The sequence below is a fragment of the Chlamydomonas reinhardtii genome, chromosome 9 (genome assembly GCF_000002595.2).
Source record: "Chlamydomonas reinhardtii strain CC-503 cw92 mt+ chromosome 9, whole genome shotgun sequence".
Lineage (NCBI taxonomy): Eukaryota > Viridiplantae > Chlorophyta > Chlorophyceae > Chlamydomonadales > Chlamydomonadaceae > Chlamydomonas > Chlamydomonas reinhardtii.
This window is the reverse complement of record NC_057012.1, coordinates 3,637,477-3,658,234: the sequence shown is the minus strand read 5'-3', so window position 1 is coordinate 3,658,234 and position 20,758 is coordinate 3,637,477. Positions and strand designations below refer to the sequence as shown.

At 63.9% G+C, this 20,758-nt stretch overlaps 6 protein-coding genes across 7 annotated transcripts; 4 read left to right on the top strand and 2 right to left on the bottom strand.

Moving 5' to 3' along the window:
* The first annotated feature begins 11 nt into the window (after positions 1 to 11).
* On the top strand, positions 12 to 3,487 carry CHLRE_09g390541v5 (uncharacterized protein). The gene is made up of 5 exons (XM_043065553.1): positions 12 to 394; positions 604 to 770; positions 901 to 1,009; positions 1,196 to 1,744; positions 1,946 to 3,487. Exons 1-5 carry the CDS (start codon positions 155 to 157, stop codon positions 2,789 to 2,791), a joined length of 1,911 nt encoding a protein of 636 aa, XP_042921140.1. The 5' UTR covers positions 12 to 154; the 3' UTR covers positions 2,792 to 3,487.
* Positions 3,488 to 3,901: 414 nt separating this feature from the next.
* Positions 3,902 to 5,397, top strand: CHLRE_09g390504v5 (uncharacterized protein). Its single transcript, XM_043065552.1, has one exon. The coding sequence runs from the start codon at positions 3,933 to 3,935 to the stop codon at positions 4,794 to 4,796; it is 864 nt and encodes a 287-aa protein (XP_042921139.1). The 5' UTR covers positions 3,902 to 3,932; the 3' UTR covers positions 4,797 to 5,397.
* Positions 5,398 to 6,012: 615 nt separating this feature from the next.
* On the top strand, positions 6,013 to 10,457 carry CHLRE_09g390467v5 (uncharacterized protein). Its single transcript, XM_043065550.1, has 10 exons — positions 6,013 to 6,244; positions 6,615 to 6,799; positions 6,920 to 7,095; positions 7,236 to 7,355; positions 7,606 to 7,692; positions 7,908 to 8,075; positions 8,321 to 8,575; positions 8,779 to 8,984; positions 9,166 to 9,448; positions 9,698 to 10,457. Exons 1-10 carry the CDS (start codon positions 6,066 to 6,068, stop codon positions 9,845 to 9,847), a joined length of 1,809 nt encoding a protein of 602 aa, XP_042921138.1. The 5' UTR covers positions 6,013 to 6,065; the 3' UTR covers positions 9,848 to 10,457.
* A 2-nt stretch (positions 10,458 to 10,459) lies between these two features.
* On the bottom strand, positions 10,460 to 13,481 carry CHLRE_09g390430v5 (uncharacterized protein). Its single transcript, XM_043065548.1, has 6 exons — positions 13,188 to 13,481; positions 12,093 to 12,895; positions 11,814 to 11,864; positions 11,477 to 11,598; positions 10,921 to 11,138; positions 10,460 to 10,678 (listed from the first exon to the last, which is right to left on the bottom strand). The coding sequence occupies exons 1-6, from the start codon at positions 13,195 to 13,197 to the stop codon at positions 10,557 to 10,559; spliced, it is 1,326 nt and encodes a 441-aa protein (XP_042921137.1). The 5' UTR covers positions 13,198 to 13,481; the 3' UTR covers positions 10,460 to 10,556.
* A 100-nt stretch (positions 13,482 to 13,581) lies between these two features.
* Positions 13,582 to 20,757, top strand: CHLRE_09g390356v5 (uncharacterized protein). Its single transcript, XM_043065544.1, has 12 exons — positions 13,582 to 13,922; positions 14,048 to 15,108; positions 16,757 to 18,249; positions 18,398 to 18,521; positions 18,694 to 18,895; positions 18,992 to 19,054; positions 19,225 to 19,281; positions 19,428 to 19,532; positions 19,676 to 19,870; positions 19,978 to 20,133; positions 20,319 to 20,350; positions 20,448 to 20,757. The coding sequence occupies exons 1-12, from the start codon at positions 13,821 to 13,823 to the stop codon at positions 20,614 to 20,616; spliced, it is 3,759 nt and encodes a 1,252-aa protein (XP_042921136.1). The 5' UTR covers positions 13,582 to 13,820; the 3' UTR covers positions 20,617 to 20,757.
* On the bottom strand, positions 15,340 to 16,451 carry CHLRE_09g390393v5 (uncharacterized protein). 2 transcript variants are annotated; one of them, XM_043065545.1, is made up of 1 exon: positions 15,340 to 16,451. In XM_043065545.1, exon 1 carries the CDS (start codon positions 16,138 to 16,140, stop codon positions 15,604 to 15,606), a length of 537 nt encoding a protein of 178 aa, XP_042921134.1. In that variant the 5' UTR covers positions 16,141 to 16,451; the 3' UTR covers positions 15,340 to 15,603. The 2 variants fall into 2 exon arrangements, with proteins under 2 accessions (XP_042921134.1, XP_042921135.1); XM_043065546.1 differs by having other exon boundaries at positions 15,340 to 16,211.
* Position 20,758: the final 1 nt, after the last annotated feature.

The window sequence follows — 20,758 nt, the reverse complement described above, 5'->3', positions numbered from 1 at the left end:
CAGTTATACTTTTTCTGTGCAGCCTATTGCTAGCTGCATAAGCCCGAACAAGTTGCTTCAGAGCTGCGGAATCGACTTCCTTGTTTGGCATCGGCCAGTTTTAAGGCTTAACATGATATCCCATCAGTTGTAGTGCTACATCAAGCCTGTAACAATGGCTTGCTTTTGTGGAAGTTCTGCCCCGAACCAAGTAGTCCCAGACCCCATCCCCGACTTCGACGACACTCGCTTGTATCTGGGCCAGCATGGATACACGCGACGCATTCGAAACAAGAAGGGTCTAGACCTGTATGCTTACTTCTGGCCTTGCGACCCCAGCGTGCCCCTCAAGGGCGTCGTCCAGCTCGCGCACGGCAACGCGACCTACATATGCTTTGACTACTTGAAGTTTGTGGTGAGTCCGGATGCTGGGAATGCGTTGATCCTGCTTGGGACCCCCCGCGTTACATAGGCATCGCGCTGGCCACCGCCAACTGACCTTGGGGACGACCGTCAGCGACGAACGAGCCGGCCTCTTTAGCGCACCACCACCACATCTGCCATACAACTTGCTTCCCCCTGGCAGCTTCCCGACCCTTCCCTCAACTCTTATGTCCCCTGCAGGCTCAGGGCCAGCCCAATGTCTACGCTGGGTCATGGGTTGAGGCCATGAACAAGGCGGGCTTTGCGGTGGCCGGCATTGACCACCAGGGCTTCGGCCGCTCCAAGGGCGTGCGCTCCTACATCGATCGCTTCCAGGACCACGTGGATAATCTCATGCTCCTCTCCGAGTGAGTGCGGCCCGGTTTGTGTGCGGCACCCCATGCTACGTCAGGATTCCTTTCCCCTTGCCACAACCCCATACCGCTGCCTAACCAAGCTGTGCTGCGCCGCACCTCCCACCGTGCCTCCGACCCGCAGCCACCTGGCCTCCAACGAGCGCGCCTCCTTCCCCGTGCACCGCCTGCCCCACTACCTGGTCGGCCACAGCATGGGCGGACTGGCGGCCACGCTGGCGTGCGTGCAGCGGGTGAGGCCGCACAGCACCACACAGCAAGGGGCTCACTTTCAGCACGCCCGCGAGCTCGCTTCTCGTGCATGTTCACCCAGCCACCCCTTCTCCCGTGTCCCAACAAAGTGTCCAATTGTCCATCCGCTCCTCAACCAGCCTCAATTCATTTTTCCTCCTCGTCCTCGCGCGTGTGCTGCTACGCAGCCGGGTCGCTACGCTGGCCTGGTGCTCATCGCGCCCATGTTGTCATTGGCGCACCGGCTCAGGGAGACCGGCAACCTGCGCTACGCCCTCAAGCTGCTGGCCGCGATGGCGCCCAAGCTGGAGGTGGGCGACAGCAGCACGGTACGGCATGTGCCGTGGATCTATGACGCATGGGACGCGGATCCGTACGTGTACGACGGCCGCATGCGGGCACGCAACGTCGAGGAGTTCTTCAAAGCCACGGAGCAGCTCAACTGGGCGCCGGGGCTGGGCGCGGAGCAGGAGGGGGAGGAGGGAAACGGTGGCGCCGAGGATGGCGCGGAGGGGGCCGGCGGCAAGGGCAAGGAGGGTGCTGAGGGCGAGGGCGGCCAGGACAAGAAGCGGAAAAAGGGCCGCCGGCGCACGGCGAAGGTGGCGCCGGGCCCGGACGGATCACCGCCTGACATGGGCATGATGACGCGTGTGGCGCTGCCGCTGCTGGTCTTCCAGAGCGAGCGGGACACACACGTGGAGCCGGATGGGGCCCGGAGGCTCATTGCTCGCGCATCGGTGAGTGGGAGCGACGGGTTGGCCGGGTCCAAGGAGTTGCGAGGTTGCAAGCGACGGGTTCGGACATTTTGGATTATGTGTGTTTGTTTATTGCCGAGCGCAGAACGTAATTGGGGGGGGTCTGTGCGCGTTGATACACATCACACGGGAAATGTTTGCCTTACTGAGCCGCTCACCTGCCTTGCCTCTCCCATCCTGCAGACACACGACAAGACGCTGCGCATGCTGACGAAGCAGTGGCACGTGCTGAGCAAGGAGGAGGGCTGGGAGGACCTATGCATGGAGACGGTAGAGTGGCTGGCGGCGAGGGCGGATGGCAGGGGCCCAACGGCAGAGGCGATGGGGGGGTCAGGCGGCTACTCTACGGGGCAGCAGCAGCCGCCGAGCAACCACATGCCCCAACAGCACCACCAGCAAAGCACGCCGGAGCCGGCGCAAGTGGTGGCGGCGGCGGCGTATCCAGGACCGCCGGAGCCGCACCCGCATTCGGAGCCATTGAGCAGCTACCACCAGCCGGAGCCGAGTGCGACGTCGACGAGCGGGCCAGCGGCAAGGCAGCAGGGCTCATACACGGCGAATGGGGGTGACGCGGCGGCTGCAGGCCCTATGGGCGAGACTCTGGCCGGCCATGGCCACCCACGCTTCCCACACGAGCAGCATGAAGCTGACGGCGGTGTGCCGGGGGTCGGCTCGGGCTCGGTCGCGGCCGCTCATGCCAGCAGGGACGCCGGCGCGTTTGAGGAGGGGAGCTCCACCCGCCCAAGTGGCCTGCCACCTCTGCCGGGCAGCGGCACCGGTGATGGCAGCGGCGGGGGCGCAGTGCCGCTGCCCCCCATGCCGGGTGGTGGCCACAGGAGCATCGGCGGCCTGGCACCACTGGCGCCCATCCAGCAGCGCCGCAGCCTGGGGCAGCCGCCCCCGGAGCTGGAGTCGGCGCCGGGTGGTGCGGCGGGTGTGTACATGGGGGCAGCGGCGGCAGGCAGTGCCGCTGGCGGCCTGCCGCCGCTTCGACCTATGACCGCACGCAGCCGCCTGCCGCCCATCTAAGCGCTCTTTCGATTTCTATGATAATCATTCTTGTCAGTGAACATTGGAAATGGTCGAACACGCAATTGTACGGCGGCGAGCACACGAGCAGTAGGTGTCCTTGGCACTGTCAACTGCTGTAGCAGGCTCATTGTGCGTGACACGGGGGCATGTTTCCGGTGGTCTGTGTGGACTAATTTCAATACTGCAATGCAGTGATGATAGTGGCTTGCAGGAGTTGTGGACCTCGCATCGAGAACTTTTGCCATTGTGAAGTGTGCTGCACGAACGTGGACGTGTTGCTTTCACCCTCCAGGCTGTACCAGGGAAGCATCCGGCGGCAGCAAATGTTTAGTGACTGATATCATTCATTTGCAGGTGTCCTAATACGGTATATGTCTCCTTAGGCAGATTGAAGATCATGGTGCCGCTTGATCACAAGCGTGGAATGTGTCTCGGCTGGCGTGTTTGTGTTGTTGACAAGGCAGGTAGTCAGATAGCTGCGTGCGTGCTGGCACGGTCTTGCTGATCCATCCTGGGCAGCCAAGACGGCACAGCTGTGAGCGTGTAACTTACTGTTGCGGACAGTGCGGCCGTGTCTGGCGGCTTGGCGCCCCGGGGCGATCCTTGATCGCGGATTCGCGGGGATCAGCAGGGCAGGGGCCGAGGGGGGCGATGCTTGATGCCTGCAGTTGTATTGACGTCTTACTGTATGACGCGCTGTGCTACACACACTGACACACACACACACACACACACACACACACACACACACACACACACACACACACACACACACGCGCGTCTTGTGACCATCGGTGACTTAGTGCGAGCCCACGCTGCACGACCACCTGCGGCGGCTGCAGTCGACTGGGAGGGGTGGCTGCGAGACTACCTTGCGCCGTCAGACGGCCGTCGCCGGCGCCGTGGGCCCACGCTCGCCGCGCTGCAGGGCCTTGTCGGCGACATCCCGCCATCATGGTGGAGTGCAGCGCAGGCTCACGCCGCACAGCTGGCGAACCCTGGCCCAGCGCCTGTCCCGGCGCCGTCCACCAGTGAGGTCGTCCGCACCACCATCATGCCGCGCATGGGCTGGAAGCTCTCTGGCTCTGAGACTCTCAAAGTCCCCCTAGCGAAGCTGTCCGTCCGCATGGCCACATCCATGCAGCTGGACGATGTGGCCACGCGGCGGGCGGACCTACACGAGGATTATGAGCGCGCGGCACAGGGCCTCCCGCCGCGCGCTGTGGTGCGGCGGGAGGACCTGCCAGCAGCTGCGGCTGCAACGCTTGGCGCCATTAGGGACACCCTGGCGCGCCTTTGGCAGAAGGTGCGGTGGGAACGGCGACACTTTGAGACGCTGTGGCGGTTGGCCATCGACGCAGTGCCGCTGCCGGGTAACTCGCATATGCCGTTGGCTCGCCGTGAGCCATGCGGCTGTGGGCAACACGGCCATGGGGGCGCCGCGGTGGAGACACACGCCGCCGCCGCGCCCACGCCACGGCAGCACCACTTCTGGGATTGCGCGGTGGCGAAGGCCGTGGTGGCGCAGATCAACGCACACAACCCCGGTCCGGCTCCCATCAGCCAAGCCCAGCTGTGGCTGGTTCAGGCGCCGCCGGGTTTTCAGCAGTGTGTTTGGGACGTGGTGGTGATGGTGGCGCTGGCCGCCACAGAACATGGCCGGGTGCGGCTGCGCGGGATGACGCGCGCCGCAGCGGCCCTGGGAATTCAGACGGCGGCGGCAGCAGCTCCCGAGGCTGCGGTGGCAGGTGCAGCGGAGGCGGAACCCGATCTTGACGAGATCCCGCCCACACAGCTGACGCCGCCGCAGCCAGGCGTCAACCCCGTCGAGCTTGCGTGCGCTCGTGCAGTCGCGGACTTCTGGTCGCGGCTGATGCAGTTTGCGCAGCTCGGCGTGCCCCAAAAGGGCTGGGATGGTGTTGACGCCACTCACCCCATCCTGGCGGTGGTGAACGGTGAAATGCTGTGCGCGATGCCGCAAGCTATGGAGCTGGAGGCTTGAAAGGGATCAGCCCTTAGGAGAAGCGCGTGATCACTAACATGAGCCACTGAAGCAGTGGCATACGAGAGGGTCAGCGGGGGAGCTTAGTGGGCAGGCGAAGGTTTTTTTGTTTTACGCCCGTGGGAGCAGGGCCAGGTTTGCGGGGGTTTTATGCCTGAGAGGGTGTATTGGGTGCTGCAACACCCCGGGTCTTACGGCCTGGACCGGCCTAGTGGCCAGACGCGTTTGTGGCTGCCCTTAGGCATTGTCTGCCCTGGCGTCGAGAGCTGGTTAGGTTGCGGTTGAGGTCGTGCAGGCTGCCGGGTCGTAGGACTCAGCCCCGCAGCCACTGTGGTCGTGCTTTCGCGTGCTGTCACGTGCTGCGTGTTTTGTTATGTTTGCTGTTTTTTGTCTGCCCGCCTGGTTTTTTAAGAGGTAGCTCGCCCGCTGGGTCTGAGGTTGTTACACCGGTAGTAATTCCGCAAGGATTACTGGCGCGGTGAAGGGTCGGAGTGCGTTGCCCTGTGGACTCCAGAGCTGTTTTGCGCTCTGCCGGGGAAACGCCAGGTCACGGCAGCCCTCGATTGAGAGCCCTGTCGTTGGTTATACCAGATACACGATTCACGTGATCTGGCAGAATAACCGTGGAAACCGTAGTCACACACACACACACACACACACACACACACACACACACACACACACACACACACACACACACACACACACACACACACACACACACACACACACACACACACACACACACACACACACACACACACACACACACACACACACACACACACACACACCTCCTTCGTTGACATTGACGCTCATGTCGTGTGTAACGTGGTCAAGGGAACGACGCTTGTCCATCAGCCGCTTTGCCTAGCAAGTTGCCAACATAATGTGTCGCAGGCTTTCAACAGCAATCACCCGGCGCTCTCAGGTGCTGCCATGGCCCCTTGCATGGCCCTGCCGGGGCCCCAGCATCCAGAGGCATCCAGCCGTACGCCTGCCGTAACGGTCTGGGCCTAAACTTACCGTGCGCCACCTGCGTCATGTTGGCCCGGTTAAGTCCATCAGGCTTGTGTACTAGCTTTGACGGAGGGAAAGTTAACGCGGCAGCGACGGACGCAAGCACTCTGGTGGCGAGGATGGTGCAGGACCGATTGGGATTTCCTCTTCCTCTTCTCCTCCTGCGCTAGAATAATCAGCCAATATATCTTGTCTTCTAAATCCCAATTCAAGCACTAGTAACTACTGCAAAGCGTATCGGGCAGCAAAATGGGTCGCAACGATGGCGAGACCAGGGACTATGGTGGCGCCGATGTGCCGCTGATTGCCTCTGCTGGAGGCTTCTTTGAGCTGAGGAACCGGCCCCGGCGCGACGTCTCATGGCTCCTGGCCTACTTGCTCTTCCTGGGCGTGTCCATTGGCGGTGGCATTTTTGCCTTCTACCACAGGTGAGTAAGTCGAAAATGAGCACGCTCAGGGCGGGAGGGCATATCCTCAGGGCGCGGGCATACCAGCGCTCGAGTGACGACGACACACCTTCTCGTCATTTCTCGGCGTCGCGGGCCCTTGACCGGTCGGACCGTTGGTCTTTTGTACGTGCGACGCATTAATTACGCCAATTGCGAACTCCAGGGCGGTCTCGAGCGCGAACTGAAAAACCGCGCGTGCTGCCAACTTCCGGAGTTTGGGCCCCAGCACTCGTCCCGACAGCCGCGCCCCAGCCGGCCCTTCCCCCACTCCGGCGACAAACGCGCTCGAGGGGATCTGAATTGCTGCACATCTCATTGTTTACTTATCTTTTGTCCACTGAACATACAGGAACACGCGCTACGGCGAGTTTGTCTCCCCCGATGTCTGGACCGACCCAAAGCTCTGCCCGGTCGGCTCCAACCACGCCACCCGGCGCCTGCTTCAGTCCCCTGACGACCCCGACGCACCTCCGTCCTTCGACCTGGGCCTGTTTGTGAAAACCGCCGGAGCCTGGATTGGCGCATCCGTGGGAGGTGCGTGCGCCAGGCTGGACTAGCCGAACAAGACTGCGCGCCACGCGTGCAAGACCATGCATATGTGCACGCAACACACACCATACACACACACACTCTCTCTCTCTCCCTCTTTTACAGGCGCGGTGCTGGTGGGCCTGCTGTTCGTGTGGCTGGTGCGCGTGAGCCCCGCGGGCCTGGTGGGCGCGCCACGCCCAAGCGCACGCACGCACGCACATACACACGCACACACACATGCACATGCGCGCGCACACACACGCACACACGCGCGCGCACAAACACACACACACACACACGCACTCACTGGGATGGAAATGAGTACCACGTTCTGGGGCTGGTCAACGCCACCCTCCCACCGGTTGACGACGATGTGGTGCAGCTCCAGGCCGGGATCCAGACCTGTGCATGCCGTATATAAGCGGCGCTGGGGCTGCAGGTGGCGGTGCCGGCGGCCATGGGCGCCGTCAGCCTGGCCCAGGGTGCAACGGTGCCGGGCATTATCCTGCTGGCCTTCGCCGGCCTCACCATCATCCTGTTCCTGCTGTGGAGGCCGCAGGTGGGGTCTTGGGAGGCAGGAGACCGGAAGCGAGCGTGTGTATGGGTTTTGCACACGCAATCGAGGCAGACGACCGAAGCTCGGCACCAGGCGACCCAACTCGCTTTTTTTCATTTCTACCTGCTCCTGCTTTTCACGTACGTATATGAACCGCCAGCAGCTCTCTTTGCTTCCCGCCTTACATCATTCCGCTCACCCTTCTCGCACCCCACCGCTGCCTCTCTCTCTCTCTCACCGGCATCTCAAACAGGTGGAGCTGGTGACGCGGCTGCTGGGTCTGGCCGGCCGCGGCCTGTCTGCCAACCCCGGCCTGGTGCCGCTGGCGCTGGGGCTGCAGGTGCGGCACACGTTGTCAGGGGTTCCACACGCGGCTCCGTCGCCATTCGAACTCTGAATGTGCAGTATTGCTGTGCGGTTGCATCCGTCCACCATCACAAACGCGCCACGATTTCCAGCGCCACCACTGCCACCACTGCTGCCGGCTGCACGCACGGCCCCTTGCATGCACGGCGTCACTCCTCACGCCCTCACTCCTCACGCCTCGCTCCGCAGGTCTTCCTGCTGGGGCTGCTGGAGCTGCCGCTGCTGCTGGCATGCGCGGCCGCGTACATGAACGGCTCAGTGGCCTACAACACGCAGCGGGCGGACGGCGGCGCCGCCACGTCCGCAGACCAGTGCGTGGACGCTGACGGCAACCAGGTCCTGTGCTGCACCTGGCAGGTGCGGTGGTGGGGGGCGTGGAGTGGGTGGGCTGGGGCTGGGCGTTTGTACATGCGTATGGCGGTATGGCTTAGTCGAGCACATATTACCAAGCGGCCGCTGCCCAACCTCAGATTGCACAACCAGCCAACCGCCCCTTGCCTGCTTTCCCCTTGCCCGCCCTTGCCTAATTCCTCTCCCCCTCTTCCCCCTCTTCCCCATCTCCCCTCCTCCCTCTCCCCTCCTCCCGCTCCCCACTGTCCCAGGTTGAGCCCTGGGTTCCCGGCTACCTGGGCCTGGTGGGCGTGGCCATGACGTGGTCCATGTTCCTGGCCTTCCAGGTAAAGCTGTTCACAGTGGCCGGCGCCACAGCCATGTGGTACTTCGAGCCGCGCCAGCAGCAGGAGGCGCGCGCCGCCGGCAGCCGCACGCTCAAGTGCCTGGGCTTCGCGGCGGGCAGCTCGCTGGGCTCGCTGTGCTGCGGCTCGGCGGTGCTGACGCTGGTGTCCATGATACGCCAGGTGGGGATGGGGGCGGGACGGGTGGGGTGGGTGGGAGGCGGCGCTGGTTGGTGCTAGCACGGCTTTTGATGTTCACAGTGGTCTTCCTGGTGTGTTGCTCCTGACGGTGGGCTGTGCGTCTACTGTGGTCTACAGTTTCCGTCCCATTCGTTGTACGTGATGGTTACATCAGACGGGATGTTTTCGCCTCACACGACGCGCAGGCGATGCAGAAGGCTCGTCAGGAGCGCGACCGCAACCTGCTGGTGGCCTGCGCCGCCGCCTGCCTGTCGCTGCTGCTGAGCCTGTTGGAGTACGTGACGCGCTTCGCCACGGTGCGGGCGGCCATCACCGGCGAGGCCTTCTTCGCGGCGGGGCGCAATGTGGTGGCGCTGCTCAGCCGCAACGCCATGGACGCGTTCGGAGTGTGGTGGGTGCCTGGGGTGTGGTGGGGTGGGGTCTGAAGGGTCCGATGCAGCGGTTGGAGCGTGTATGGAGTCGCGCACGTGGGCTGTAGGCTTGCAGTACCGGTATTCGGAATGTGGCGGAACCCGCTTTCTCAAGGGTATTGTTTCGCTCCCCCGCCTTCAAACTCGCGCCGCGTGTTGCAGGTGGTTGCCGCCCATGATCCTGCAGTCATGCAGCTTCATCCTGTCGTTCTGCTGGGCCGTGGCGGTTGCCTTCATCTCCTACGCCACCACCTGGCGCCACCAGCACCCCGAGCCCGGCACCCCCGCGGCCGCCGCCGGCAACCAGGCCGCTACCTCGGCGGTGCTGACGGCCGTGGTGGCGTTCTTCGCGTCCTGGGCGGTGCTGGGCTTCCTGGCGTCGCTGCTACTCAACGTCATTGACGCGCTGTTCGTGTGCTTCGCAATGGACCGCGACGCAGGCCAGGTGGGCGGGCTGGGCGGCGAGTGGGAGGGCAGGAGGGCGGGAGGGCGGGTTGGGCTTGTAGGCGGTGGCGGCGTGGTGGAGGGCTGGGGAAGAGTGTGGGTTGGTGCAAGGACAGGTGCTTGCTTGCAGTCTTCACGCAAGTCGCCACGACCACCGCCCCTTTGTGCACACACGCGCTTGCACCGCGCCCACGCTGTGGTTGACACGCCCACACACTGACACACGACGCCGCTCGCTGCCTGGCTGCAGGTGTCATCGGTGGAGGTGCACGCGGTGCTGACCAAGCTGCCCACGGTGGGCGCGGTGGTGCAGCAGCCCGACGGCGGCATCGCCTATGGCGCCACTGCGCCGCCCCAGGAGCAGCACTACCCGCCGCGCGGCTACGACACCCGCGTGTAGCGGGCTGTGGTGCGGTGTGGCAGTGTGTGCTCGGTCTGGCACGTCCTTTTGCTGTTCTCTGCGGGTTGTTGAGTGAGGAAATGCCAGCGGGTACGTTGTGTCACACTGTGTGTTGTTCGCCGATGAGGGAAGGGGAGGAGGTTCAATAGCGGTATCGCAGGCTCGCCGCGGAGAAACGTTTTATGCCTCTATGTACCGGTAGCGTTGCTTGCATATCCATTCAAATACCAATTGGTTGCGACGGTTGGTGTGGACAAGTAGCATTGCGTTGCCAGTGACTTGTTGTCAGTGCAGCGGTTGTTTGCGAACATTGCGGTGGGGTGGAGCGTGTCCGGAAGCGCGTAGAGATGGGGCCAAGTCCAATTCATACAGACCGCCCCCGCCACTGTTTCACATTGAAGTACTTGAATCAAGGAAGGAACTAATGTAGCGGCAGGGCTACATACCCTTCGGGGGATTACGACTTCTGAAGGCGAAGCATCACCCACATACGGGAAGCAGCCATCCATGGCAGTGATGGTAATCGTGTAATGCAAGCTGCATCTGTCTGCAAGCTTGGCCAAGGAAAACGCAGCGTCGAGCTTTGAGCTTGTCAATGCTCTATGCAACCAGCCTGCTAACCAAGTGGGCCCTCTCCACCCCCGCCCCGTCGTCCTGCTGCTCCTGCAGCGGCCCCTCTCCTCCAAGTCACAACTCCTCCCTCGCCTCCCTAGTCGTCGTCGTCTCCGCCGCTGCGGTCGTGCAGCAGCACGTACTCGCGGCTGCTCTGCCCGAACCGCACCACGTCCTTCTCCAACAGCTCGTAGTAGCGCAGCGGCTCCACCTTCTCGCCTGCAGGCGTGGAGAGGGTCCAAGAGGAGGCCCAGGAGCAAAAGCCAGGTGGAGGCTTGGAATGGTTTGCCAGTAAGGCCACTGCGTCTATCCATAGGTGCCGCACCCTGGACTGCTAGTCCCCCAGAGCCCAGCCGCAACCACTCATTCCCAGCCCGCTCCAGCCCCTCGCGCCAGCCCTCCTCCTCCCTATCACCTCCGCCCCCACGCTCCTCCCCCTTCCCACGCACCCATCGCCCCACCGTTCAAAAAGGTGCCGTTGATGGAGCCCAGGTCAAGCAGGTACGGCCGCACCGCCGCCGCCGGCCCCACAGCCAGCCCGTACTCGTCAAAACCGCCGGCGCCGCCCGCCTTCTCCGTAAGCCGGAACTGCAGCACGGCGTGCTGCTTGGAGCAGGAGGGGTGCGCGGTCACGATGTCCGCCACTGTGAGGTCGCGGCCGAACAGGTAATGGTCCATCCTGGAGGGGAGGTGGGGAGGCAGGAGGGAGGGGAGGCGGGACGCGGGAGGGGTTGGCCGCGTGACGGACGGGGATGCTGGGGTACGAAGGAAAGGGAGTAGAGCCCCGGGTAGAGCGGGCGCTAAACAGGCCAAAGGTGCACGAGCAGGGGTGAATGGCGTGAGGGGCGAGGGAGGGCGAGATGACGGCAGGGAGCATGGTGGTGTCCGTGCAAACCCGTATCCGCATATCGTATCGGCTGGCAGAGGAGGTAGGCGCCCACCAGTGGCGCGACGGCTTCCCGGGCAAGTCGAGCGCAGGGCCCCACGCATCGTGCACACGTACGACATGCGCCGCACCTGTGTATGTGGTAGGGCTCGTCCTGCAGCTGGTCGTTCTTGAAGATGTACAGCCGCCAGCGCTTGTCGGGCTTGCGCGCCTCGGCCGGAGGCACATGCTTCAACACCACGCCGCCCGCAACCTGCCATTTTCACATGCAGGAGGTCGTTGATTCCATTCACACAGATGAGGCCGCGGACCCGTGGTTCCACTCGTGGTTCCACGCGTCCGACCCTCAGCCCCATGTACGGGCATACAGTCTCTTGTTCCGCACAGCCGGGGAACTGCAGGGTGTGACAGCAACCTGCTAGCCCCACAAGCGAATGCCCTGCTGGCCGAACCCTCGCCCAGACGCACCTTGTTTGTCTCAGCCGCCAGCTTGCCGGACAGACCCAAGTTGGGCTGCTCCTGAGGGTGTCAGCGGGGGCATGTGCGCATGGCAGCATCGGCGTGGTGGCCGTGTAAGTGGTTGTGCAGGGCCGTGGCAGTACATGTCTATGATGGCCATTGAGCACCAAGGTCAGTGAGCAACTTGCAGCAAGACAGTCCTGTTTGCCATGGCCACGTGCCGCCTGATGCAGCATGCGTAACCCCCGTGATGCACTACTTGCGCCGATGCTGCCCACATACACTTGCCTTGGGCGCCTTGGGCTTGGCCGCCTCCTCCGCCTCCCGCTCCTTGAACTCCCGCTCCTCCTTAGACATGTAGCGCGAGTCGCTGCCACCACGGCCCCGACCGCCACCACCCCACTCGTCATCGTCGTCGCGGCCACGCTTTGGCCCCCGGCCCCGGCCTCCACCCCGGCCGCCGCCGCGACCGCCGCCGCGGCCCCCGTCGCCGCCGCCTCCACGACGGTCCTCATCATCCCATTCACGCCGCCCCCCAAAGCCGCCGTCACCGCCACGGTCGCCGCCGCCACGGCCCTCACCAGCCGGGCCACGGTCGCCGCGGTCGCCGCCGCGGCCATCTCCAGGCGGGCCGCCGCCGCGGTCGCTGCTGTCGCGCTCCCCGCGGTCCCACCCTCGCCGGCCCCCATCAAGGCCCTCATCCCGCCCTGCACCGCCGCCACCACCGCCATAGCGTGGCCCGGGCGCATCCTCGTGCGCCGGCTCCTCCTTCACCGCGGGCCTGGCGCTGCCGCCGCCGCCGCGACCGCCGCGCTCCTCCGGCTCCGCATGACCGCCGCGGCCGCCCCGGTCACGGCCCGTGTCTCGGTCGTGCTCGTGTTCCCGCTCCCTGTCACGGCCGTAGTCCCGCTCCCGGTCCGCATCCCGGTCTCGAGAACGCCCCGCCTCCCGGTCCCGCGGCTCCCGCTCCCTGTCGGCGCGGCCGTGGTCGGCACGGTCCCGCGGCTCGCGGTCCCGTTCCCGGGCGCGGTCGCGATCACGGCCTTGGTCCCGCGGCTCTGGCGAACGCGAGGGTCCCCGGCGGCGTCGTTCTGCGATGCGGGAGGTGTGGTTGCAGATTAACGGTGGCAGCGCAGTGAGACGTGCGGAGTGGGCCAGCGTGGGCCGGTCGCCAGGTGCTGTGCTCTGTGGGGTGAGCTGTCTGACAAGCATGTTTCAGATGTGATGCAGGCGTGGCGTGGGTGCCACTGTCATGGCGCCACGATAACACCCGCCACGGTGTGGTCCTGGCGAGGCTGGCTGAGCGCCAGGGTCCCGGTCCCCTGACCCGGTCACGTCTGACCTCCGTCGCGCCAGTAGCCTGAGATCTGCTGCTATACTCACCATCACCCATGGTGATTGTTCCACAATTGCAGCCCCAGCTAAGCTGGAACTGCTGTCAGCAGCAATTCGCCCGCGAACTCCTCTGCCGCACCAGCACAGGGTTACCGAGGCATGCTAAGAGTACCAGGAGCTAGAAATTAAACGCTGGTGAACCAGTGCGGGCAGTCAGGGCCTGCAAGTGGCTCAAGTCCGAGGCGCAGCGTCTAGATAGTCGAGGGCGTTGCTTAGCGTTAGTGTATTGATGTAATGTTGTATCTCTATGAGCGCAGGGTCAGTGTCTGGCCTAACTTTGACTTCATGGATTGCTCCGGTTTCTCAATTTCGGATTCACCGTAGCTGCGCCACCCAAAGCTCTTCCGGTATTAATACCCTAGTGATTATAGTTAACTTAACTGAAGTGCATATCGAGAGGACGCACCGCAGTTGCGCTTGGCATTTGGGTTTCCTCTCCTGTTAAAATCATACGGCGAAGGCATGATTACTGATGTAATGCTCGTATGATGTAGTAGTGTGATGTAATCGAAACAGGGGGTGGCTCTGACAGTGGCCTGAGGCCACGCGGACCTCTCGGCACACAGCAAGCTCCCGGAAACCCAGCGGCCGTAGCCCCGGCGCTTCTGCCTGCCCCTAGCGATGCCGGTCCTCCAGCCCTGCAGCAAGGCCCTGAAGCTCGGAGTTGGGCTCTTCGTTCTCTCCCTATTCGTGTGGCAGTTACTGGAGTCGCGGCACGAGCAGGTGCGGCACCGGCATGGTGGTCACGCTTTGGCTTGCGGGGCCTACTGCACAGCCCTGCGAGGCTTTGCAGAGGCCCACGTTACCCCATACCGCACCTCTCCCCTCCCCCGCTCGCGCCTCTCCAGGCTGTAACAAAGCTAAATAAAACATCTCTGGAAGCCCTGCTGCAACACCTCAAGTCTGAAGAGCTTGTGCGACGACAGTTGTCTCCAGGCGGGCCGCATGCCGACCGTGCTGGCGGCCGCCATCAGCAGCCCCACCACGCCGCCTTCCATTTCGTCAGCTCCGGCCTGGTACGGCACATGGCGGCGGCGCAGGCTCGCATGCACGTGGAGCGAGCTATGAAGCTAGCTGCAGCTGAGAAGCGATTGCGCCTGGCATTGGAAGTCTCCGAAACGATCACTTCTTCGGGTCGTGCAGTTGGTCTGGGTTCGGCCGAGCGAGGGGGCATGGAGGCGGCGGTGGCAGCGGCTGGGGCGGCGGCGGAAGCGCTGGCTGCCCTTAAGGCGGCGCACGCAGCCGCTGAGCCGCCCGTGACCTTTGGAGTCCAGCTGTCGTGCGGCTCTGCGAATCACTGTGGGCTTTGGCAAGCCCACGGCCCGCAAGCTGCTACTGCTCCTGCTACTTCCGCTTCCGCATCCATGCTGGCGACTCGCGCACCGCTACCTGCTGACGCGGAGCCCGGGAGAGGACCGCAGTCTTGCACCATCAGCACGCAAGAGGCAGGCTGTCCTGCTGGAGGTGCAGCCGGTAGCGGTGATGCAGCGGAAGGCCATGCTTCCGAGGGCGACCCGGCGGCAATGGCGGCAGTAGCAGGACGTACCCCTGACGGCGGTGCTGATGTGAGTGGCGGCGGGACGGAGGGCTTGACGGAGCCGCCGCAGTGCCCAGTTGCTGCTGCGGTCGTGGCAGCGGCGCACCATGACGATAGTCCTGAGGCGGGCGCCATGGCAGCCGCTGCGTGCGGCGACACCGCGGCGGCGACGTCCGCAGGAATTGCACAGGCAGAGCAGGGGGAAGCGGCAGCTGAGCCGGCTGCGCCTCTGCCGGCGACGCTGTACCGGAGGGTGGTGGGCGGGGCAGCGTGGCTAACGTCACGGCTGCCGCCGCTGCTGCCGCTGACGGCGGGCGGGCGGTTCGACCTTTGGTACAGCGGCCAGGTGCAGCTGCTGGCGCTCATGCCCAGGTGGGTCGGCCGCGGGGTTGGCACAGGGAGGTGGGGCGACAGATGCAGTCGTAGCATGCGTTGCACAAACGGAAGCACTTCTATGGCCTGTGGCTCGGTGCCAGTGCTTGATGGCCTTCCCTCCGCCCAAATCGTGCCTTGGAGTGTCACGTCGCTTCCTCAGTCTCCACACTGGCATCAGCTGTCTATTATGTCACGCGGAAATGATTGCCTGTAAACGTATTAATGAGGGCAGCGACGATGCAGCGACACAGACATATTCAACCATCTACCGACTTCCAAACCGAACGTTCCCACATCGCCAGCAGCAAGCCCTGGCACCCGCAGGGCCGGCACCCGCAGCCGATACGCTCATATTCCGCATAGGCATGTTGAGTCCACAACGGCACACCACCCAGTCATGTACACGGTCTATTGTGCGCAGCCGACACTGTGCAAAGTATCCCACTGCGCGTAAAAACGATGCCAGGTGCATGATTGCGGGCCTCCTCAGTCTCATCCAAACACCCACGCCGCCAAGGCCACGAGGGCCACCACGATCGCAACGCAAAGCAGCCCCCCGTTCGAGGGTGGGTCAGGTGGCGGCTGCTCCCAGTAAGCGGGCGTGTACCGGTACTGCTGCGCCTGCTGCCACACAGCCTCGACGCGGGCCGCCCTTGAGCCCTGCACCTGCACCACCAGGCAGCCGTTGTTCCGGCCGTCCTCTTTGAAGTCGTAGCCGCGCTGCCGCAACCAGGCCTCCACCGCGGGTTTGAGGCGAGGCCCGTCAGCGCTGCGGTTGCCGCGTCCCACGATGATACGTAGCGTAGTCATGCCGCTGCTGAGGTTTCTCACTCGGCGCTCCACGTGCACTAGGGCCTCCTTGACGAACAGCCCGTGCAGGTCGAGCTCGTCATTGCCACGATGTGCATTGTAAGCATTGTAGAACAGCTCTGCTGCGCGCTCATTGTACTGCGTCGCTGCCTGCCAGTCGCCGCGGGCCCGCGCCGCGTTTGCAAGGGCCCGGTACTCCTCTGCCCTACTAGTATCCATCTGCTTAAGCCCTTCCCAAACTACTTAGGCTGTTGCTATAGTGCGCGGAAATAGGCAAACCAGGCCCCGAGATCCGTCTGGTACGACGTGGCCGGATGGATTGGGGACTCGAAAGGGCTTGTGTTCATTCCGCACTTTGCTTGATTTTATAGCAGATAGCTAGGACTTGCATCACCGGCACTTTCAAGATCTTGCGCTAGTCACGGGTCGCGGGTTGCGCGTGTCACGGGTCCAAATCTCATAACACACAATACACGCCCGACCCTACTCGCTGACAACAATCAAAATGACCGCACCCGCACCTCCAGTCCATGTATTCCCACTGCGCGTCGCTGGCCCTCAGAAGGCATGCAAGTGCCGCAAGGCACCTAAAGTTACGCGCGCTTGAACACGTACTACCAGCGGCCAGAAGGGGCACGGCTCCAACTACCCAAAGCGCAAAGCCGCAGCCGCGCACGCAAGGGCGGCAAGGCCAAAGGGCACCACCACCTCCATGGATGGGAGCGTCCAGGTATTGCCAGGATGTGTGGGCTTGCAGTTCAACTGCTGTACGCCCCCATGACCTCTGCGCCCACCTCTTGAAGACAGCCTGCCTCCTCGCGCACCGCGCTCACAGGTACTACCTTCTACTGTCTCCGGCGCTGGCGGCCTCAGGAGTGCCGCTGCCGCTGCTGGACTGGGCTCGGCGCCACCGCCTGCCGCACTTCACGCCGCTGCCGCCCACCGCCCACCAGCAGCCTCACCAGCAGCAAGAGCCGGGGCCCGGGCTTGCACCGGCGGCGGGTGGGCCCGGGCTTGGCATGAGCTACAGCGGCAGTAGCAATCGTGCGGGCAGCGCGACTCACGGCGATAGCGAGGAGGTGCGGCAGCGGGAGCTACTGCTGCCACAGCTGCCAGCAGGGGCCGGTGACGCACTGGCGGAGTGTCGGCTGGAGGAGTCGTCTTCGCTGTGGGTGCTGTCGGCGTCAGCGGCCAACGGCGGCGCCAGCGTGGCCCGTGTGCTGCAGCCGCACAGCCCCGTGTGCAGCGGCGCACAGGGGGGTAGCTGCTGTGCTGGCAGTGGCGGCGCTGCGTCAGGGGCAGCGCTGACGCCACTCGTGCTGCCGCTGCCGCGGCTGCCGCGCCGTGCTCGACGCGTGGTTTGCAACGTCACCGTGCCCGAGGGCACAGCGGCAACGCTGTCCGGTCTTCCAGTTCAGGGCCCAAGCGCCTGTCGATGGAATGCAACGCAACGGCAGGGGCATGTGTTTTCGTTTGTGGTGTTTGAGGAACTCGATACCTTTTCCCGCTCGCTAATGTCCGCGGACGGAGCAGTAGCAGCAGCCACCGGCAGTAGCAGTGGCAGCGGTAGCGGCAGCGCCGGGTGGCTGCGCTCGACGGCGTATGGCAGTGGCCACGGCGCCGGTGGACGGGGCGTTAGCTCACGCAGGGCAGCATATGCAGCTGCGGCCGGGATGTTTGGGCGGTCAGCAGGCACGATGTCGGGCTGGATGCGTGGAGGCTTCCATGTCGGCGGCGGCGTGCTGGCGGGCGCATGGCTGCCTGCAACAGCCGCGGCTCCCGCTGCTACTGCCGATGCGGGCGCTCACGATTTAGGCGGCCCCAACGGCCGGGCGGACGCGGAGCGGTACTGGCAACAGGAGCGCGACCAGGCGCGAAGTGCGGACCGAGAGCACCAGCAGCCGCCACAGCCGCCACCTGCTGTGGCCGGGTTCGTGGCACGAGGGCTGGCGGCGCTGCGCGCTGTCCTCAGCGGCTTGGATGGCAGCACCCTATACTACTGCTCCTCCTACCTATGTGATACCACGCTGTATAAGCCTAGGAAGATTGCGAGTGACGGTAGCGATGGGCGCGGTGAAGGGATCGGCCGTGCCAGCGTGTTTTGGGCCGTGCAGGGAGGGCTCCTGGCGCTGCTACTGCCGCTCCTGCGCATGGTGGACAGCCTGTTGGGGCTGGACTGGCGGGCGCTGGGGAGCATGGCTGTAGCAGGCTGGCGGCTGGCGGCGGCGTTGGGCGGGCCGCTGCTACTGCCGCACCTGGCAGTGCTGCGGCTGCTGCTGCCGCACACGGAGCTGTGGCAGGTGGACGTCGTGATGATCACGGCGGCAGGTACCGTTCGTGGGCGTGGATCGACTTGTAGTATTTAACAAGCGCATTGGCTTTTGTGATGAAAGGACTGTTAGGTAAGACGGCCACAGCTGTAATGCTGGTCATGACCGCTAGCTTACGGTGCTCTGGCGTGTGCTGCTGTCGACAGGCCTCATATGCAGCTACGCGGAGTGCCTGTTGGCGACCCGGCTGCTGCTGCGGTGGCGTGCAGATGTGGAGGACGCGGCAGGAGTGCAGCTGGACACACCCACCGCCAACATCATTTGGCGGAGGTGGGTGCCATCGCAATGCGGACTGTGGCCACGGCCCCTTACCCCCAACCCAATCAGGAAACAAGCCCAACACAAACAAACGGGTCTCTCGCACATTATAAACTTTGGCAAGGCATGAGTAATGAAGCGCAAGAAAGCTGTGTTGATGCCTCTGCACCGGATGCACCCGCAGGGTGTGTCAGGAGGCGTCCGGGCCGCGGCTGTTCTGCTGGCGGCGCATGCTGGCCTGGCGTGGACCTCTGGACGGGGCACTGGTGTGCGCGGCAGTGTATCAGTACAGCTGCAGCCGCGCGGGCGCGGGACTGGACCCCGTGCTGCGGCTGCTGCTGCCGCTGCTATGCCGCTGGGAGCAGGCCAAGAGCTTGATGGCGCAGGTGTGTCTCCGCGTTCGCTTGCGTTTGGTGTCGGGGCCACCAGACGCGGACTGCGCTGACCCGCTGTCTGCCCGTTCGCTCCTGCCGCTCCGCCAGGCGATGTATTCGCGGCTGTCGGCAGTGGAAGTCGCCACGCGCGCCTCCAAGCAGTTCATTCAGGTATGACGTTTGAAGGGTGTGTCGCGCGAGTGTATGTGTGTATGTGTCAATGAGGTACCACAGAGGTGTTGGTCGACGGCAGGAGGTGCCGGTGGGAGCCTGAAGTGCCCAAGGCGTCCGCGCCCATTCCATGATGGAGTGACACACGTGCGTGAACGGGGCTGCTGCAGGTGGCCTCGACGGCTCGACTGCTGCATGACTCCGTGGAGCCGCTCACCCTGACACAGGTCCGTGCGCCCCCGTACAGCCACCGCCACTTAATGGCTGCGCTATTGTACAACTGCACGGCTTGCTTCCTTTGTTCAAAATCCGCATGCATGCGTGCCGGTGCCCTGACCGTGTTCCTCCGCGCCCTGCTTCCTGACTGCTCCAGATGGCAGCTGTGTTGGAACCAGACAACCGGGAGCTGTGGCGCCTGCTGGCGGCGGACGACGGCCGGGAGGCGGCGCTGCCGCTGACGGCGGCGCAGCACGTGCTGGTGCGGAGGCACTTGGCTGGGACTTTGGGTTTGGATTGCTATTGTTGGTGCTGGCTGCTTTGCGCCTGTCACCAGGGCCATTCGTTCATGTTGCCAGTGTGTAGAAGGCATATAAGTGCGGATGCCAATGTTCCTGACCGCAGATGGCGATGCAACGTTACCGGAACGGTGGCCGTGACCGGCCCCAGGGACAGAGGCAGCGGGAGCTGCAGCTGCGAGAGCGGGAGCGGGAGCGGGAACGACTGCGGCGACGGCAGGAGGCTGCCGCTGGGTCGGAGGAGGGCGGCAGCGGGGCCACACAGCCGGCTGCATATGTCAAGTGGCCTCCGCCGATCAAGGTGGGACTTTGAATACCGTACTGTCGATCGCATCGAGGAAGGGATTAATTGTTTGAGCACGCAATGCCACCGTCCATTGAGACTTCCTTTGTACCCTCAAACCACAGGTACCGGACGGCCAGGGTATGGCGGCGGGCACGGGCAGCGGTGGTGGAGACGTCATTGCGCCCCGCGCCTTCCTATGCCCCATCACGCACGACGTCATGACTCAGCCATGCCTGCTCATCAGCCCACAGCTCCTGAGCGCGCCCACGTACGAGCGGGTGAGAAAGCGATTGCGCGTCTGTTTGGTGACCTTGCTGGCCTTGCTCGTGTAACCGCCATGGAGCGGACGCCGAAGCGCGCCTTGACAATTGTGTGCCACGCGCAAAAGCTGCGCTTCCACTTGCCATGCCACGGGCCACCTGTAAACGCCTCTCGGCGCGCTTGCTGCACTCGACTCTCGCAGAGCGCTATCCAGACGTGGCTGACGCTTCGCCAGTAAGTCAGGCGATGGACTGTGGGAGCCATCGCAGCAGCCTTGCAGACACATGGCTGGGGCAAACAAACCAACATCACCTCGACTACCCCTGCGCAGGACGGACCCGCGGACCAACACAACCCTGATCACATGGATCTTGTTGCCAAATGATGAGCTGTTCCGCTGTATCGACGACTGGGCGCGTGGGCTGGAGGTTGTTGCGGTGGAGGCCACGGAGGCGGTAGCTGCTCCCATAGATGCGGCAGCAGAGCAATGCGCGCAGTAGTAGCCCCACGGACGGCTGAGTGCGTCGCGCTGATATGCTGGTGCCTACTCAGCTTCCTTCACCCTTGTTAGTAAAACTCAAATTCCTCACGCGTGTTGGGTATGGGAGACAAGTCCGGAATGACTGCGTGGAATGTAGTGTA

Coding starts and splice junctions, on each gene's coding strand:
- CHLRE_09g390504v5 (XM_043065552.1), top strand. CDS start 3,933: ATGCAGCTGGACGATGTGGCCACGCGGCGGGCGGACCTACACGAGGAT.
- CHLRE_09g390393v5 (XM_043065545.1), bottom strand. CDS start 16,140: ATGGATACTAGTAGGGCAGAGGAGTACCGGGCCCTTGCAAACGCGGCG.
- CHLRE_09g390467v5 (XM_043065550.1), top strand. CDS start 6,066: ATGGGTCGCAACGATGGCGAGACCAGGGACTATGGTGGCGCCGATGTG. Junction 7,693..7,907: donor CGCTGGCGCTGGGGCTGCAG/GTGCGGCACACG, acceptor CTCGCTCCGCAG/GTCTTCCTGCTGGGGCTGCT. Junction 8,576..8,778: donor TGGTGTCCATGATACGCCAG/GTGGGGATGGGG, acceptor CACGACGCGCAG/GCGATGCAGAAGGCTCGTCA.
- CHLRE_09g390356v5 (XM_043065544.1), top strand. CDS start 13,821: ATGCCGGTCCTCCAGCCCTGCAGCAAGGCCCTGAAGCTCGGAGTTGGG. Junction 19,871..19,977: donor AGTGGCCTCCGCCGATCAAG/GTGGGACTTTGA, acceptor CTCAAACCACAG/GTACCGGACGGCCAGGGTAT. Junction 20,351..20,447: donor ACGTGGCTGACGCTTCGCCA/GTAAGTCAGGCG, acceptor ACCCCTGCGCAG/GACGGACCCGCGGACCAACA.
- CHLRE_09g390430v5 (XM_043065548.1), bottom strand. Junction 11,865..12,092: donor CCAAGCCCAAGGCGCCCAAG/GCAAGTGTATGT, acceptor TGACACCCTCAG/GAGCAGCCCAACTTGGGTCT. Junction 11,599..11,813: donor TGGCGGCTGAGACAAACAAG/GTGCGTCTGGGC, acceptor TGAAAATGGCAG/GTTGCGGGCGGCGTGGTGTT.
- CHLRE_09g390541v5 (XM_043065553.1), top strand. CDS start 155: ATGGCTTGCTTTTGTGGAAGTTCTGCCCCGAACCAAGTAGTCCCAGAC. Junction 395..603: donor TTGACTACTTGAAGTTTGTG/GTGAGTCCGGAT, acceptor TGTCCCCTGCAG/GCTCAGGGCCAGCCCAATGT. Junction 771..900: donor AATCTCATGCTCCTCTCCGA/GTGAGTGCGGCC, acceptor TCCGACCCGCAG/CCACCTGGCCTCCAACGAGC.